We start from the raw sequence: 18327 nt of genomic DNA, 5'->3' as shown, positions 1-18327 counted from the left end.
CCCCTTTTGCTCCAAGTTGCCTGGACTGTCTAGTCAGAAAGTTTTTTGGAAAAACAAGTAAATAACATTGCCAGCTCCTGGCAAACAACTGGAACTAAATATGCTGAGGCCTCACTATGAACTGCCCAGGATGCAAGAAACTAAAGGGGCGGGGGGGAGGGAGTGCTGATGAGTGATCTTGGCCAAATTTTATTGTTACATTGCATATTGTGTACACATACAGACATGTAACAACAAATCCCATCAGTATGTACAACTATAATGCATCAATTTTAAAAATGGGTGGGGGTAATTCAACTTTGAGATAGTGCCTAATGTGAGTAAATAGCCAGAACTGTCTTTCAGTGAGTTCTATGTAGAAAAGCCACAGTCCTCTGGCAGCTGCCTGACCATCTTATGTCTCACAGCTGGGCACATGTACACCATACTGATCGCTCCTAAGATGCATATTTTTGGGAGCTATCCAAAGCACACAAAACCCTGTATTCATTCAATAATAGTTTCCCTCATTATGGAGTAAAACATGATCTACTGAGTAGCAGGAAATCCCAACAAAAAAATAACAAAATGGAGCAGAGTGGCCATCCATCAGTGGATTCAACAATGAGCAATGTAAGTCCCCTCACCTACTATCATGACAGGACATTCAACTCCTGGGACCCTCATCATAGCCAAGAGGGTAATTCTGTCACTCATCCAAGGCCTTGACATCCCCGTTTTGTCCAAGTCTAGAGGTTTAAGTGTGGGTATCCAGCTGCCACTATAACACCCCAGACCTGCAAATCCTGCAAGGGCCCTCTGATGTGGGGAGAGGGGCTGTATTTTACTCTTCTCTTGACACTGGGAGGGATCAATTAAGGCTCAAATTCAACAGTTCTGCAGACCTGAGTTCTAGTCACCATTTACCTCCTAGTCAGGTCACCACCACAAGTTACTTCATTCATGTTTCCCAGGAAGGGAAACAATATTAACAACAACCAGGGCAATAATAATAGCAACCATTTTCTACATACCTACCTGTGGTAGGCAGAACAGAGTCAAGCCATTTACCCTCCTAGTGACTGGCAGATCATTAGCTGAAAGGGCAATAATTGCTATCAGTCAATAATTCTCAGGGGTACTCAATGCAAATGGTCAACAGAACACACTTAACACCTAGTGGGTGCCCCCAGATAGAACTAGTGTCATTGTTGGAACAAGGTAACATAGAAGCAAAAAGTGAATGAGTAAACTGAAATCCAAGCAGGGGGTAACACCCCCTCCCCCATTCTACCCTGAGCTTTGGAAGGGCCATTACCGGAAACAGCCCCAGGACCAGAGAGATGAGGCCTCAACCTTTACCCCCCACAGTAGTCCTAGCACCTGGCAAGATTTCCTCTGGTTTCCAGAGGCTGGAAAACCTGCTTGCTGTGAGAGAGCTTTCTGGAGAGCAACTAACTAGGCTGGAGTCATAAATGTGGTCACACCCTTTGACCCAGGAATGTCACTTTAGGGAATATGATCCAAGAAATAATTAAAAAGGAAAAAGAAAACAACGTAACTTGTGGTGAAAAGAGGTCTACATAAAAAAGAAGCTACCGGGCTGGGGATGTGGCTCAAGCGGTAGCGCGCTCCCCTGGCATGCGTGCGGCCCAGGTTCAATCCTCAGCACCACATACCAACAAAGATGTTGTGTCCGCCGAAAACTGAAAAATAAAAATATTAAAAAATCTCTCTCTCTTAAAAAATAAAAGAAGAAGAAGAAGCTACCAACAGCCAAAAAGCCCACCTCAGAGAAAGGGAAGCCCATCCTGGAATTCAGAACTACGCAGGCCTAAGGACAGAGTGGGTTCAGGAATGAAAATCAGGATGGAGCAAAAAAATGTAAGGGGCCAGACAAAGTGTAGAATGAGATCTACGAGCTCGAAGCACTGATATGAAGCCACACTGGAAGCAGTTGCTGCCTGTATAAAGCAGTCCAGGATATTCTGATGCTGTGGGTTTTGTTTTAAGAGATTTTATGTCATGTTTGGATACTCCTGGTTTACTTTAAGTTTCATTGTTCAGTTAATTAAATAAATACATATTTTAAAACAAAGAACGGATTCAAGTTGAGATCAGCCAGGCTTTGAGATTCCTTAGAGGAAAGGTGGGTTATTAAAAAGGAAAAAAATTCTAGAATCCAGAGGGATTTTTCCTCCCTAATTCAGGAGACAGCCTCCCCAAAAGAAGACTAAAGCACCCCACTCAGCTGCCTTCTATACAGAAGCCATTCTTGGGAGGGGAGACCAGCTACGAAGCCAGCTGGGTAGTGGCAGCTGCCTGGGCCCAGGAAGTAGGAAGCAGCCCTACCTGCTAGGACAGGTGTGGGAGAAGGCAGGGCAAGCCAGGAGGAGCTCAGCCTAGAGGGAACCCCTTTTTCACTGGAGAAAGTCCTAGCAGCCACACCTACCTCCCTTCCTTTCTATCAGTGTAGCCACAGTAATGGCCTGGTTTCCTCAGGAAGACACCCACAGACCCAGGCCAGTCCCTCCCTGGTAAGATACACACATACAATGTAGATTAGATGTACACAATTCTCTGCATACATACTGTGCACATCCATGCTGTATACACACAAATTCATCCTCTCTGTACACATACACAATACACACACATTCTCTGCACACACCTGAACACACACACACACACACACACACACACACTACAAAACCCCTGCTCTTGTCGCAGCACACATCCTCAGCAGTTCTGTGATTCTCTTGGAAGTCCCCAACTCCCCCAGGCCATAAGGGAGACCTCATTCTCATTCTTGTTCCCCAGTCCAGCAAAAGAACAACCAGACACCACTTCTTTCCCTCTCTCAGGAAGACCCTGGTAGGAGACTGGGAAAGAAAAACAACACCACCTTCCAATAATCACCCACTTCCTTTAATTCTAAGCTGGGCCCTACTTGCTTGACCCCAGGGAAGTCAATTAACCCTCTGAACACCCTTATCTGTAAAATGGGTCTACACCTCAGTTCATTGGGTGTATAGGGACTAAAATAAAGTAGAGGGCTGTAGACATACAGCCAGCACTAGTTGAGACTTCAACAAGACAAGCTGTTACTACTCCATCCACCCCTAAATTATCTCAACCGGCCCCAGGTGAGCTGGGAGCAGAAGGAACAAGAAGGACACACACACCCGCGGCTCCCCCTTCAACCTCTGGGCCCACAGCCATTCTGGAGACTGCAGGCGAGGGTACTAGGTCCTTTTCTCCACCTAGGCAGGGAGGTCCCAAACGCAGAGAGTCCCTCCCCAGGTCTCCCCGCCCAGCCTCCAAGCCAACGCCCACTAGGCAACCACTGACCGCACCGACCTGGGCGCAGAAGGCAAGCGCTCCCCAGAACTTCTGACTCTAAGGTCCCGCCCCCGAGAGCCGCGGACATGGGTTTCCAGACCCTCTCGCTCTCACGGGCGCCGCAGGCACAAAGAAATGCCATACCTCCACCTGCGACCCCAACAATAACACTCAACCCACAGCCAGCTCCCAAGAACACTGCTGGGGCGTATGGCGGGGAGCAATCACGCCAGGTCCCAGTTCAGCTATGGCACCAAGGAGGTGGCCTAGGTCCCTACGTCCCCACACTCAAGTACTATTTCTCCTTGCCTCCGCGTCCACACCTAGTCCCGGTGGGGGAGTGCGGTGAGGGCATGCTTTGGGGAGCCCCTGCCTCTCGCACGGGTGCATGCGCTGGGACCGGACTGTACACCTTTTGGCGCCTGGGCCCGACCAGAGTACTCACCGATGGACACGAGCTTGATGCTCTCACGGTCCAGAAACTCGAGCGCCACAGACACATTCTCGAGCTGCATCTGGCGGAAGGTGGGCCGCTGGTGGTACTTGCGGTACATGTGCTTCTGGCTGAGCACCTCGAGCAGCGCGATAAGCCGCAGCCCATCGCTCAGATCTGTCTGCAGGTTCCCGATGCGTTTGTTCACGCACTTGAGGTGCTCATTGCACCAGCGTGTGAACGTGTTCTGCTGGATTTTCTTCCACGGCGCGTCCTCCGCCAGGTCCTTCTCGGTCACCGGCATCCTGGCGGCGGAGAAAACGCAAAGCGCAACGAGCTGCCGGGCACTGGCGTCGGAAGGCCCAGGAGCCGGGGAAGCGAGAATAGAAGCGGAGCGGGAGCGGGGGTTCGAACTCGCTGCTACCGTAGCCGTGGCCGGAGCTGCTCTGCGGTCGCTCTCCTCCAAGCGCGGGAGGCGCCTGGCCCTGCGCCTGCGCGCTGAGCCGCTCCGCCCTCGAAGTCCCGCCCCGGCCCGGCCCTATAAGGGCCTACAGGGGAGCTCCCGGGCCACGTTCGCCCCCTGCCGCCTGAAGCGTGCACAGCTCCCCACTGTCTCCAAGGTGTCCCGCCGCTCTATTCAGTAGGATGTCGCTAAAGGAGAAAGTCTCAGGCCAGGCCTGTAGTGAGGGAACTTTCCGGAAGCAGGTAGCTGGCCAGAATAGGCAGGGACCGCGACGTGAGGAGAGGCGCGTGGGGAGGGCATTCAATAAGGGTTTTTGTTCCTGCGGTGTGCCAGGCACTCAGCCTGCAAAGCAGTGGCTAATAAGACAAATTGCCTTATTTGTCTTATTTGTATTCCATAACCTCAAGGAGTTCGGAGGCTAATGTTCAACTGTCACAAATAGCTTAGTAGTAGTATGAACCATAATGTTTTCTATGAAACATTAGTTGCCTATTGCTGATGTAACAAATAATCAAAGCTCAGTGTGTTAAAAAAAAAAAAAAACACAAATTTGTTATCTAGCAGTTTTGTGGATTTCCAATGTGGGCTTCACTGAACTAAAAGCAAGGTATTAGTAGGATGGATGCATTCCTTTCTGTAGTCTCTGGGGGGGAATCTGTTTTCTTGCCTTTTCTAGCTTCTGGAAGCTGCCTGCGTGCCTTGACTATGACCCTTCTCTTCCTCATCTTCAAAGCCTGCAAAATCAGAACTTGGTGTGGTAGTGCATGCCTGTAACCCCAGCAGCTCAGGAGGGTGAGGCAGGAGGGTTGCACATTCTGGGCCAGCCTGACCAACTTAGCAAGACCCTGTCTCAAATATTAAAAATAAAAGGGGCTGGGAATGAAGTTCAGTGGAAGAATGCCCTTGGGTTCAATCCCCAGTACCACCAAAAAAAAAAAAAAAAAAAAAAAGTAAAATATAAATTAAATATAAAATATAAACTATTTAAAAAAAAAAAGGTATTCACGGAGCTGGGGTTGTAGCTCAGTGGTAGAGCGCTGGCCTAGCATGTGTGAGGCACTGGGTTCAATTCTCAGCACCACATATAAATAAATGAATAAAATAAAGGTCCATCAACAACTGAAATACATATATATTTTTAAAAAAAAAAAGGTATTCACTCACAGATCCAGATTTAATAATATTAATGACTTTTTTTTTTTTCTAACAGTTGTGAAGTTGAACCCAGGGCCTGGTATGTGCTAGGCAAGCATTCTACCACTGATAGATCCCCAGGCATGTGCCACCATGTCCTGCATACCCGCAACTCGACACTTTGGATTACATAGGGACAGTTTTTAGGCCAGGATAATTTTCTTCCTTTTTTTTCTTGTACTGGGAATTGAACTCAGGGTGTTTTACCACTGAGCTACAACCCAGTCCTTTTTGTTATTTTGAGAGAAGGGTTAAGCTAAGTTGCTTAGGGCCTCACTACACTGCTGAGGCAGGTCTTGAACTTGGAATCCTCCTGCTTTAGCCTCCCAAATCACTGGAATTATAAGCATGTTCCACCCTTGATCTCCCTATTTTAAAATCAGATGATTAGAAAACTTAATCTCATTTGAAGCTTTAATTTCCTTTGCCATGTAAAATAGCAGTCATAGGTTCTGAGAATCGGGATGTGAACATCTTTGGGGGCTATTATTCTGCCTACCATCATATATCAAGCACCTACTCTGTACTTACTCAGATTCTGTGGTAGGTGCTGGAAACAGTGGAGACCCAAATCAGCTCTCTGTTATTAAAAGCCTAAATAATTTTAAGAATAAGACCTCATTTTTTGAGCCCTTACTTTTTTACTGTGCTAAGCAATTTTCTTACTGTGGGGACCCATTGGACAAGAGTTACTTGACTTACCTGGTACACATAGCATAATCAGAATTTGAAGCCAGATCTATGAGAGAGGCCCAGGATGTCTTGGAACCAAAGGAGGGGCTCCTAATCCAGCTTTGGGAGAGAGATTCAGGACTGGCAGGCTTCCTGAGGAAGAAAAATTGAGCAAAATAGAGGGCAAGGGCTTCCAGACCTGAGGGTTGCCCAGATGAATCCATTGATTTGTGAGTACAGTATAAACATTTTGTCATTTGCATACAACACTGAAGTCCTTTTTCCTCTTTTGCGTATGTCAGGGGAGGGTACTGGGGACTGAATCCAGGGGTGCTCTACCTCTAGTTCAATGGTAGAGCAATTGTAAGCCCCACCCCACCGCACCCCCCCATGCCATTTTTTTGACAGGGGCTCACTGTGTTGCACAGGCTAGCCTTAAACCTGAGCTTCTCCTGCCTCAGCCTCCAGAGTCACTGGGGATTACTGGTGTCAGTCACCACACCTGGCTGAAGTGCGTTTCTCAGATTGCCTCACTCCTAGGAAATGCGCACAGCAGCCTGGGAGAAAGTAAATATTGCCTGGACCAGACCCATAATAGGAACTCAATAACTGTTTGATAGTGATTAATAAGAGATTTGCTGGAGGTCAGCTGGGAAAGACTAGACAAAGGTGGACTTGAACCTGGGTTTAATTTCCAAGCCTGTGTGCTGCCCAAGGGCCCTGACTGAGACTTGCCTTTGTCCACACAATGGACCCCCTGAGCAGCAGTTTACCAGAGGCAGAGTTGGTAACCTTGGCTTTCCAGCTGAGGCTTCCTCCCAACTCATCCTTCAAAACTTTTTTTTTTTAAGAGAGAGAGAGAGAGAGAATTTTTTTTATTAATATTTACTTTTTTTTAAGTTTTCGGCGGACACAACATCTTTGTTTGTATGTGGTACTGAGGATCGAACGTGGGCCGCACACATGCCAGGCGAGCGCGCTACCGTTTGAGCCACATCCCCAGCCCTATCCTTCAAAACTTGTCACTCAGACTCTTACTCCCTTAGGGACCTCTCCCTGCCAGGTGGGAGGAACTTATATGATCAACTCAGCCCAATTGGTAGCTGCTAATGTGCTAAGTTTCCCTTTTTTAAGTATCATCAAGGTAAAAATAAATGAGTAAAATTATTATAATAATATATTTATATGGGTATGGTGGCACATGCTTGTAATCCCAGTGACTGGAGACTTCAGCAGGAGGGTTACAAATTCACAGCCAGCCTCAGCAATTTAGTGAGACCCTGTCTCAAAATAAAAAATAAAAAAAGGCTGGGAATGTGGCCCAGTAGTTAAGTGAACCTGGCTTCCATCTCTGATATTAAAATAATAATAATAATTAATTAATTAATTAATTATTAGGGTGACATGTCTGGATTTATTCAGGATAAGGCATTTCCTGGGATGTAGGCCTTTCAGTCCTAAAATCAGGAAGTCCCTGGCAAACCAGAACAAATTAGTCACCCTACTACTATACCCAAAACATTATCACTTCAACATGCAATCAATATTTTAGAATATATATATACATATATATGTATATATATAATTTTTTTTGGTACTGAACTGGTAATTAGTACATCTTCAGGAGTGAATATCCAAAGAGTACCAATTGAATGTTCTGGATAGATTGTGGTGCTGGGGGTCAAACCCAGGGTCTAGGGTATACTAGGTATAAGTGCTCTACCACTGAGCTACACCCCAAACCTCAAGTTTCAGATGTAGACACCCACTTTCCAAAGGGAACAGAGATGAAAAAATAGACCTTGCAAAATAATTTTTTTGGCTGAGTGTGGAGAGGCACACCTGTAACCCTATCAACTTAGGAAGTTGAGGCAGGAGGATCACAAATTCCAGGCCAGCCTCAGCAACTTAGTGAGACCCTCTCTCAAAATAAAAAATAAAGGTCTAGGGATGTAGATGAGTGGGTAGAGCACACCTGGGTTCAATCTTCAGTACTGTAAAAAAAAAGAAAAAAAAAAAAAAGAAGGAGGAGAAGAGGAAGAATTTATGTGGTCTCTGGGGCAGGGCCCTAGGCCTCTTTATCCCAGGGCAAAGACCTTCTGGGTTGTAATCTTACATCAGTGTCCACACCCTGTCAGCAAAAAAGAGAAGCAAAATATATTTGAGAATATTCGCTCTGCCTCTACTGCCCAGAGGGAAAGTAACTGGTTCCCTGAGCAACTCCCTGGAGGGGTAGAGGGCTCCATTCCCACCCCAAACCCTGGTCCCAGCTGTGAAAGTCCTGCAACAAATTGGGTGTGGTGCTAGGAGAAAAACCCTCTAGTGGGAAGAAGGTGGAGGGGTACGAGGAAGGTTGGCCTTCCCTGAAGAATAGCAAAAGATCATGGGATTTTTTTGCGGGGAGGGGGGTGCTGGGGATTGTACACAGGGGCACTCAACCATGGAGCCATAATCCCAGCCATATTTTGAATTTTATTTAGAGACAGGGTCTCACTGAGTTGCTTAGCGTCTCGCCATTGCTGAGGCTGGCTTTGAACTTCTGTCTCAGCCTCCTGAGTCACTGGGATTACAGGTGTGTACCACTGCACCTGGCAATCCTGGTATTTTTGAAGGTCCTGGAAACTCCAACAGTCCTGCCTGAAGATAAGGTGGAGCTACTGACAGGTATGCTGGTTTTTTTTGTTGTTGTTGTTCTTGTTTGTTAATATTTTTTTTTAGTTGTCAATGGACATTTATTTTATTTATTGATATGTGGTGCTGAGAATCAAACCCAGTGCCTTATACATGCTAGGCAAGCACTCTGCCACTGAGCCACAATCCCAGCCCCAGGCATGCTGTTTAAAGAAGGCTAGACCCTTATCCCAACTTTCCCACCCCAACCCACCAATCCGTGAAGGTGGGCTTCAAAATTTCAAAATGAGCACAGCCACCCCCTTTTTTTTTTTTTTTCCTCCAGGACTGGAGATTGAACCCAGAGGAGCTTTACCACTAAGCAACATCCCCAGACCTTCTTATTTTTATTTTGAGACAGGGACTCACTAAATTGCCAAGACAGGCCTCCTGAGTTGCTGGGATTACTGTGCATGGCCATGAGTTATCTTTTTAAGCTTCTCAAGAGCACTGTGAGCCTGATACTGTCATCATCTCCATGTTACAGTAGGGAAACAGAAGCTCGAAAATGCCAACTCACTTACTCAAGGTTCTGTAGGTACTAGGTGTGAGAATCTGGATTCAAACCATGGTCTAACCAACTCTAGAAGCCAGTTCTGAATTGCTAAATTTTTCAGTCCCTCAGGACACACAATCCTAGCTACCCAAAGCATAGCTTGCCTAGAGAGAAAAGGAATGAAGTCAGCTGCCACCATTCACCCTACATTTGTGTGTTGTGCATTCAGCAGGGCTGGGATATACAGCCTGCTTAAGCCCTTGACTTCCTCCCACCTCCCACCAGGGCCTTCCCAGTCCAAGATGGAATGCCAGCCCCGAACCCCGCCCCAATCTTTCTGGAATCCCAAAAGAAAAAAAAAAACTGCAAATGACTGGGGCCCTCTTCCTCCACCCAGTCTGGCTTTCACTTCTGGAGATTTATGTATGAGTCTACTTTTTTTTTTTTTTTTTTTTTTTTTTAACTGCAGACAAATGCCACAGAGCACTTTTCTGCGAAAGAAACCTGTCTAGCCACTGATCACCTGGCAGAGCTTGCCTGCTTCCAACTGGAACAGCACTTTCTTTTTGTGGTTGCCTGTATGGCTGACAAAGCTCTTTCAACCTTATCTCATCTACTGCAAACCAGGATCACTAGTAATGTTCTAAGAGCTCTCAAGGACAGATGCTGTTTATCTTTATCCCTGCAATCTAAAAAAAATGAGGTGATTGTGACCACTTTCTCAGTTGCCATGGAGCAGGGACTACCTGGCAACTCAAAAAAGTGAAGTGACCAGGCATGGTGCCACACACCTGTAATCCCAGCTACTGGGGAGACTAAGGCAGGAGGATCACAAGTTCAAAGCCAGCCTTAGCAATTTAGGGAGACTCTGTCTCAAAATTTTAAAAAATAAATAAAAAGGGCTGGGGATATGGCTGAGTGGTAAAGCGCCCCTGGGTTCAGTCCTCAGTATCAAAAAAAAAAAAAAAAAGTAAAGTTTCTTACTCAAGATCACACAGTTAGTAATGGTCAGAACTCAATATTATTTATGCCTTCTGACCTTAAAGCCTTGTCTCCAGTGCTCCAAAATCTATCTTCAAGGATGTTTACTGCAGCACTGTTTTTGGTTGGTTTGTTTGCAGAACTGGGGTTTAAACCCAGGGGCACTCTATGGCTGAGCTATATCCTTGGCCCTTTTTATTTTTTAATTTGAAATAGGGTCTCTCTAAGATTCTGAGGTGGCCTTAAATTTGGGATCCTTCTGCCTCAGCCTCCCAAGTGGCTTGAATTATGGGCTTGTACCACTGTATCTGGCAGCGGTATTTATGACAACCTAGTGTCTCTGGCTAGTGGGTTGATGAAATGCATTATAGCTTTTCTTCTCAAAGCACAGTCCTACCAGCAGCATGGACATCACCTGGGAGTGAGTGCCTTGTCAGGTTACCACCCTACCTATTGAATCAGAAGCTGGAGTCCAACAACCACCCCCTCATGGTAATTCATGTGCTTATTCAAGTTTTTCTTTGCTTGTTTGTTTAAGTTGTAGATGGACACAATGCCTTTATTTATTTATTTATTTATATGGTGCTAAGAATCAAACCCAGTGCCTCACACGTGCTAGGCAAGTGCTCTACCACCGAGCTATACCCCCAGTCCTGCTTATTCAAGTTTGAAAAGAACTGCCTTACAAACATCCAGCAGATAAACTACCTTGGCATTTTTTAAAAGAATGTGATGGACTAGATGGTATGTGCCTATAATCCCAGATACCTGGAAGGTGACACAGGGAAATCACAAATTCAAACCTCTACAACTAAACAAGACCCTGTCACAGAATAAAATTTAGAAAGTGTTGGCAATGTAGCTTAGTGGTAGAACACTTGTCTATCATGCTCAAGGCCCTGGGTTCAATCCAAGTACTGAAAAGAAAAAAAAAATGTAATGAATCTATCCCTACAGGCTCATTTCAATATTATTTGTTAGGTGGGGAGCCCGGCATGCATGGTGATGCATGCCTGAAATTACAGCCACTTGGTATATTGACGCAGGAGGATTGCAAGTTCAAGGGCTAGCCTCAGCAATTTAGCAAGACCCTGTCTCAAAATACAAAATAAAAATGGCTGGGGATAAGCTGGGGTTGTAGCTCAGTAGTGAAGTGCTTGCCTCTCATGTATGAGACACTGGGTTCAATTCTTAGCACCACATGTAAATAAATAAAATAAAGGTCCATCAACAATTAAAAACAAATTTAAAAGAAGGCTGGAGATATAGCTCAGTGGTAAAGGCCCCTGGGTTCAATCCCCAGTACCAAAAAAAAAAAAAAAAAAAGAGGGAAGGAGGAACAACATGAATTTGTATAATCCAACTTGTGTACACATTATTTAAAATAAATTAGCACTAATATATGATAATGCATACATAGAGCTGGTGCCAGTCCAAAAGGAGCGAAAATGGCACTAGAGTATATGGAAATGTGGTGCCACTGAACTCAGGATTCCACATGGGGCCACCTGTCACAACCAGTGATGGGGTAAATAGCACCCTCTGGGCAAAGTTAAAACACTCTCCTCCCCCAACACTGAGTCTGATCTTAGCTTGTGCCACCAAGCTACAATCCAACTGGGTGACAGTTTCTCTCAGGTTTTGGATCATGTGGGCATAGTTCTTGGTCAGGGCTGCATTCGGCCATCGAGACCTAGTGATTTTTAGTGCATCACTTGAGATGCATGCCTTTTAACAGCCCTGTTGACACTAACTGGCTTAGACAGCTGTAATCCCAGGGCAAGTCGAAAGAAGTTAAAAGGCTAGGTTACATTCTGTGCATGAAATAAATCCTTTATTTTGAAAAGAAAGAGGAATGTTGTTTTTTTTATTAATAGAAAATCCATTTATCCACAATCTACCTAAATAAATTTTGAATAACTATTTTTAAAATATCAAGTTAAAAAAATATATATAAATATTCAATTAAGCTGGACACAGTGACACATGCCTGTAATCTCAGCCACTTGGGAGGCTGAGACAGAAGGATTGCAAGTTCAAGGGCAAGCCAGCACGGTGGCCCACGCCTGTAATCCTAGCAGCTCAGGAGGCTGAGGAAGGAGGATTGTGAGTTCAATTCTAGCCACAGCAAAAGCAAGGCACTAAGCAACTCAGTGAGACCCTGTCTAAATAAAATACAAAATAGGGCTGGGGAGGTGGCTCAGTGGTTGAATGTCCCTGAATTCAACGCCTGGTACCAAAAAACAAAAACAAAAACAAACACAAGACCAGCCTCAGAAATTTAGAGACCTTGCCTCAAAAAAAAAAAAAAAAAAAAAGGCTGGGGATATAGCTCAGTGGTAGAGCACCCTTGGGTTCAGTCCCCAGTACCAAAACAAAAAACAATAAAACAAAATCAAGTGAATGGATGAACAATTGTTGCATCCATACAATAGAATAGTGTCTAGTAATGAAAAAGAACTACCTACTGCTACACACAACCACATAGATGAACCTCAAAATAATTGCACTAAGTAAAAGGAGCCAGGCCAAAAAAAAAAAAAAAAGTACATACTGTTTGATTCCATTTTATATAAAATTCTAGAAAATGTAAACTAATCTGTATTGACAGCAGATCAATGCTGGTCTGGAAAATATAGTGGGTAGGCAGAGAGGGACAGCAGGAAGAGATTACCAAAGATTACCAAAGAGTATGTGGAAACTCTTTTGGTTGATGGATATTTCACCATTTTCATTGTAGTAATGGTTTCATGGAAATACACACACCTCTGTATATGTGTATACATGTATGGGTGGGTGTCAAAACATCGGAATTGTAGATTTTATTTTTTTGTGTGAGGTTCTGAGGATTGAACCCAGTGCCTCACATGCACTAGGCAAGTACTCTACCACTGAGCCACTACCTCAGACCCTCAAATTGTATACTTTATGTGCAGTTTACTGTACGTCAGTCATCAAAAGAAAGGAAAAAGAAAAGGAAAAGTAAGAAAGTCTATTTTACATTTATAGGCAGAAAATGAGCAATAAGAATTCAAAGCCATACCCACATAAAAATGGTTACTATTTGATATATACCATGTTTGCCTTCTAAATCTTCTACTTCTCCATACCCGTCATTGGGAGGGCAGGTGTACCAAATGTGCTTTGTTTCTGCTGGGCACAGTGGCCTATGCTTATAATCCCAGTAATTCGGCGGACTGCAGCGAGAAGATCACAAGTCTCAGACCAGCCTCAGCAATTTAATGAGACCCTCAGCAACTTAGCAAGCCCTTGTCACAAAATAAAAAAATAAAAAGATCTGGGGATGTAGCTCAATGGTAAAGAAATGTCCCTGGTTTCAATCCCCATTACCCACCCCCTAAAAAAACAAAAAACAAAAAACAAAAAAACCTCTCTTCCTTTCTTTCCCCTATGTCCCCCAAGAGCAAATGAAGTGGGATCTTGCTGAAATGGGGTCAGATAAAATTTCCTCACCTCCCTTGCTCCTCTCCCTGCGGAGGTTACAGGCTGCAAGGAATGTTGATGACATGTTTACTTTGGAGCAGACTTTGGCCAGTAAATACATTCTCAACTCAGACCAGAATCAGCACCCGATAGGAGATTGATAGGCCCTTCCAAAATAGCTAGAGGTGAATCCTCTGCAGGTCTTTAATGGAAAGGGGAGAAGAGGGGTTCAAACTAATACAGAGCACATTTCCTTGGTTTCTCTAAAGGCTGAAGTGGGAAAAACTCTTGGCCACCGAAGCTCAGTGATAAAGAAGAAGAAGATGTTTAGAACATGGATGGCCCAGCTCAATGAGGTGAGATCGAAGTGTGAGACATTTTTTTTCCCCTACACTTTTTGGGATGATGGGTAGGTTCCTCATTTTGATTGCAATACCTCCATTGGCTTGGGCAACTGAACAAGTTGGTTTGGATGAGACAGAGTCCATTGAATTAAATGGCTTTCTAGAATGCAAAATAACTGGAGATCTGCTCCATGCCAGTTAGGATGCCAGGCACCGACAATACAAGCATGTATCATAAAGCTCCCGTTCCCAGCAGTACTGTGGTGTACACTGTAATCCCAGCAACTTGAAAGACTGAGGCAGGAGGATTGCAAGTTCAAGGTAACTTAGTGAGGCCCTGTCTCAAAATAAAAATTAAAATGGTTTGGGGATGTAGTTCAGTGTTGGAGTGCCCTCCAGTACTGCAAAAAGAAAAAGAAAGGAAAGAAGGAAGAAAATTCCTGGCCTCTAAGAACCTGCAACGTAACTAGAGAGACAGACATGTCAACAAATACTTAGAGCCTGAGTAACAACTGTGATCTACAGCAACCATTTATCAAGCTAAGCACTTTGGCATTGTCTCATGTAACCCTGTAAATTAAGATCACCACCAGCCCTATTTTATAGTCATGGAAACTGTAGCAAGGCCTTAAACAAATAGCTATTCCACGTTTTCATATATGCCCAAGGGAAATGAAGAAATATATGGCCACAGAGAGTTGTACTTTTTTTTTCTTTCTTTCTTTCTTTCTTTTTTTTTTTTTTTTTTTTTTGGTGCTGGAGGGTCAAACCCAGGGCTTTGCACATAGTCCATTAAGCAATACTCTTAAGTGGCTACTTGAATGTTTATAGCAACATTATCCATACTAGCCCAAAGGCAGAAATGACCCAAATGTTTGCTGATGGATAAATGGATAAACAAAATGTGGCTTAGTCAGATAACGAAATATTATTCAGCCATAAAAAGAAATAAAGGGCTGGGGCTGGGGCTTAGTGGTAGAGCGCTTGCTTCACATATATCAGGCACTGGGTTCTGTCCTCAGCACCATATAAAAATATGTAGATAGCTGGGCAAGGTGGTTCATGCCTGTAATCCCAGTGGCTCAGGAGGCTGAGGCAGGAGGATCACGAGTTCAAAGCCAGACTCAGCAAAAACAAGACCCTAAGCAACTCAGTGAAACAGTGTCTCTAAATAAAATACAAAATAGGGCTGGGGTGGTGGCTCAGTGAACTCCCCTGAGTTCAATCCTTGGTACCAAATAAATAAATTAAATAAATGTATTATTTCCATCCATAACTAAAAATTTTTAAAAAGAAATAAAATACTGTAACTTAAATGAACCTCAAAAATGTTATTTTAAGTGAAAGAAACCAGACACAAAAGATCACTTTCTCCCCCAGAGCTGGGAATTGAATCTCACAGGTGCTTTACCACTGAGCTACATTCCCAGCCCATTTTATTTATTTTTTTTTATTTTAAGACAAGGTCTCACTAAGTTATTAAGAATCTTGCTAAGTTGTGGTTGGCTTTGAACTTGTGATCTTTCTGTTTCAGCCTCCTGAGTAGCTGAGATTACAGGCATGTGCCAAAGCACACAGACTCTATATGATTTATTTTCTATTACATATCCATAATAGGCAAATCTGAAGAGATGGAAAGCAGATTCAAGGTTACTGAGTCGGGGGTGGGATAGAGAGTTCAGTTTTGTAGGGTGATAAAAAATGTTTTATTTTATTTTTTTAAAGAGAGAGTGTGTGAGAGAGAGAATTTTAATATTTATTTTTTTAGTTTTCGGCAGACACAACATCTTTGTTTGTATGTGGTACTGAGGATTGAACCTGGGCCACACGCATGCCAGGCGAGCGCGCTACCGCTTGAGCCACATCCCCAGCCCTAAAAAATGTTTTAAAAAACTACAGAGAGCTGAGGTTGCACAACATTGCAGATATTCTTAATACTGCTAAATTGTACACTTCTAAAATGTTCACTATATGTTATGTGAATTTTTACCTTAATAAGAAAAAAGAAAGAAAGAAAGGAAGGAAGGAAGAAAGAAAGAAAGCCTGGCATTGTAAATAGTAGAGGTTGGAACTAGGTCCTAAGCCTGGGTGGTGTAGCTCAGTCTGTGATCTCAGTAAATGTAAATTTTAGTATAAGTAGTATATTTTTTAGTTCTGGAATTTCCGTTTCATTCTTTTTTAAAAAAATAGTTTCCAGTTTTCTGCTATAATTCTTATCATCTAATTTCCCAAATGTATTGATCACAGTTATTAAAGTTCAAAGCCTGGGGGCAACTGCAAATTTCGGGCTTGTCTTTCTGGACCACTTCTAGATGTCCTTGGTGGGAAGGCTGCCCTGATATGCCCTGATATCAAGACCATGGTGAAAAGCAGGAAGCAGGGCTGGGGATAGAGTTCAGTTGGTACAGTGCTTGCCTAGCATGCACAAGACCCTGGGTTCAATCCCCAGCACCACAAAAAAAAAAAAAAAAGAAAAAAAAGAAAGAAAGTAAAGCAGGAAGCACCTGCCCCTACCCCCAACCCACCCCCACCAGGATTCTTCTGCCTGTGTGGATAAAAACTCCAAAATTAAACAGCAAAATGTGAAATTTCAGGTTGGTGAAACTTCAGTTTTCAAAGTTATATTATTTATTTACTTATTTTTGGAAATTCTACTGCCCTTATTCATTTCAAGGAATACCACACTATAGTATTATATAACCTGAAGGAAATGAATTTTGTGATAATGGCATTTACTGGGTGCTTCTAAAGTACTTATTGTTTGAAGCATTTTACATGTGTTAACTCAGCTGCTCCTCATAACAGCAGGGCTGGGAGGTGTACTTCAATAGTAGAGCATTTGCCTAGCATCTTTAAACCCAGGTTTGATTCCCAACATCACAAAATTAAATAACTTATATAAAATAAAAATAAAAGCCCAGGATCAGGTTTTGCTATCACCGTAGCCCTGGTTGAAAGGACCAACCCCAGAAAGGTGACGACATTGGGTCAAAGACACACAGCTTGTACAGCATGGAATAGAGACACAAATCCAGGTCCAGCCAACTGCTACACATTGTTCTTTATGACCTAAGAACAAGGAGTGGGCAATAATAAGGAATCAGAATACCCAGATTTGAGAGGGCAAGGAAATCAGAAAACATTTGCCAACACCACGTAGGAGGAGGAAGCTGTGATCTGGGGGCTGATTTCCATTTAACAGGACCTTGCTTTGAGGACAGGTAACTCAACCTCTCTGGCCTCAGTTTTTTTCATCTGTAAAATGAGACTCATGAAGGTACTTATCTCTCTGGGCTGTCCCCAGGACTTCAGCAATCAGCCCGATTTCCACCTCCCTTCTGAACTCCTTTTTGCTGGGGAGGGTTTGGATCAAGGAAAGGAAAGCAGGAAGTCAGTCTCTTGGGTCAGGTGCAAAGATACCTCATTCTGCTTTTTTTTTTTTTTTTTTTTTTTTTGTGGTGCTGGGGATTGAACCCAGCCAAGGCCTTGTGCATGTGAGGCAAGCACTCTACCAACTGAGCTATATCCCCTGCCCTGCCTTGGTTTTTTGTTTATGTTATTTGGTTGTCTGTGTGTGCGCGTGCACGCGTGTGCTCATGCGCGTTCCGGAATGGAACCCAGGGCTCAAACATGAACACTCTACCTCTCAACTACATCCTCAGTCCTTTTTATTTTGAAACACGTTCTTTTTTTTTTTTAATATTTTTAGTTGTAGATGGACACAATACCTTTATTTTTTTTATTTTTATTTTTACGTGATGCTGAGGATCGAACCCAGTGCCTCCCGAGTGCTAGGCAAGTGCTGTACCACTGAGCCACAACCCCAGCCCCCGAAACACGTTCTTACTAAATTGTCCAGGTTAGTCTTGAACTTGTGATCCTCCTGCCTCAGCCTCCCAAGTAGCTGGCTCATCTTGCTTGTGAAGAAACCTGGATTTGGACACCAGACTCAGCAAGGGAGAAGAACAGAGCACTTTCCCAGGTCAAATGAAGAATTCCCTGCAAGTCCCTATAGTTCTACAGGGAAATAGAGCACTTACCATGCAATCACCCCAGAACTTAAAGGGATTAGGAGAATGCCAGAGCCCTTAATGCTTACTCAGTCCCTCACTGAGTACCCATCTATTAGTCAGGACACTGCTGGTTGATAGTGAAGGAAACTCAGGTAAAACTCCTAAACCAAAAAGGTGAATTGATTGGTTCCTGTAATCTGACAGTCCAAGGGGTGGATCCTGAATCCAGGAACCTTGATGCATCACCAAGATGTGCCTAACTCCATCCTGGGCTCTGCTTTCCCCTCCGGACTTCC

At 43.9% G+C, this 18327-nt stretch overlaps 1 protein-coding gene across 3 annotated transcripts in view; it reads right to left on the bottom strand.

Moving 5' to 3' along the window:
• The window catches only part of Flnb (filamin B), a 150631-nt gene extending 146393 nt beyond the window's left edge, over window positions 1-4238 (bottom strand). For all 3 annotated transcript variants that reach the window (XM_026388558.2, XM_026388556.2, XM_026388557.2), the window contains exon 1: window positions 3767-4238. In XM_026388558.2, coding sequence (XP_026244343.2) covers window positions 3767-4058 — 292 coding nt within the window. In that variant the 5' untranslated portion in view covers window positions 4059-4238. The remainder of the gene's footprint in view (window positions 1-3766) is intronic.
• Between the last annotated feature and the right edge of the window lie 14089 nt (window positions 4239-18327).

The sequence above is a fragment of the Urocitellus parryii genome, chromosome 3 (genome assembly GCF_045843805.1).
Source record: "Urocitellus parryii isolate mUroPar1 chromosome 3, mUroPar1.hap1, whole genome shotgun sequence".
NCBI classification, from domain to species: domain Eukaryota; kingdom Metazoa; phylum Chordata; class Mammalia; order Rodentia; family Sciuridae; genus Urocitellus; species Urocitellus parryii.
The sequence above is the reverse complement of the archived record's forward strand: the minus strand, read 5'-3'. Positions and strand labels throughout refer to the sequence as shown.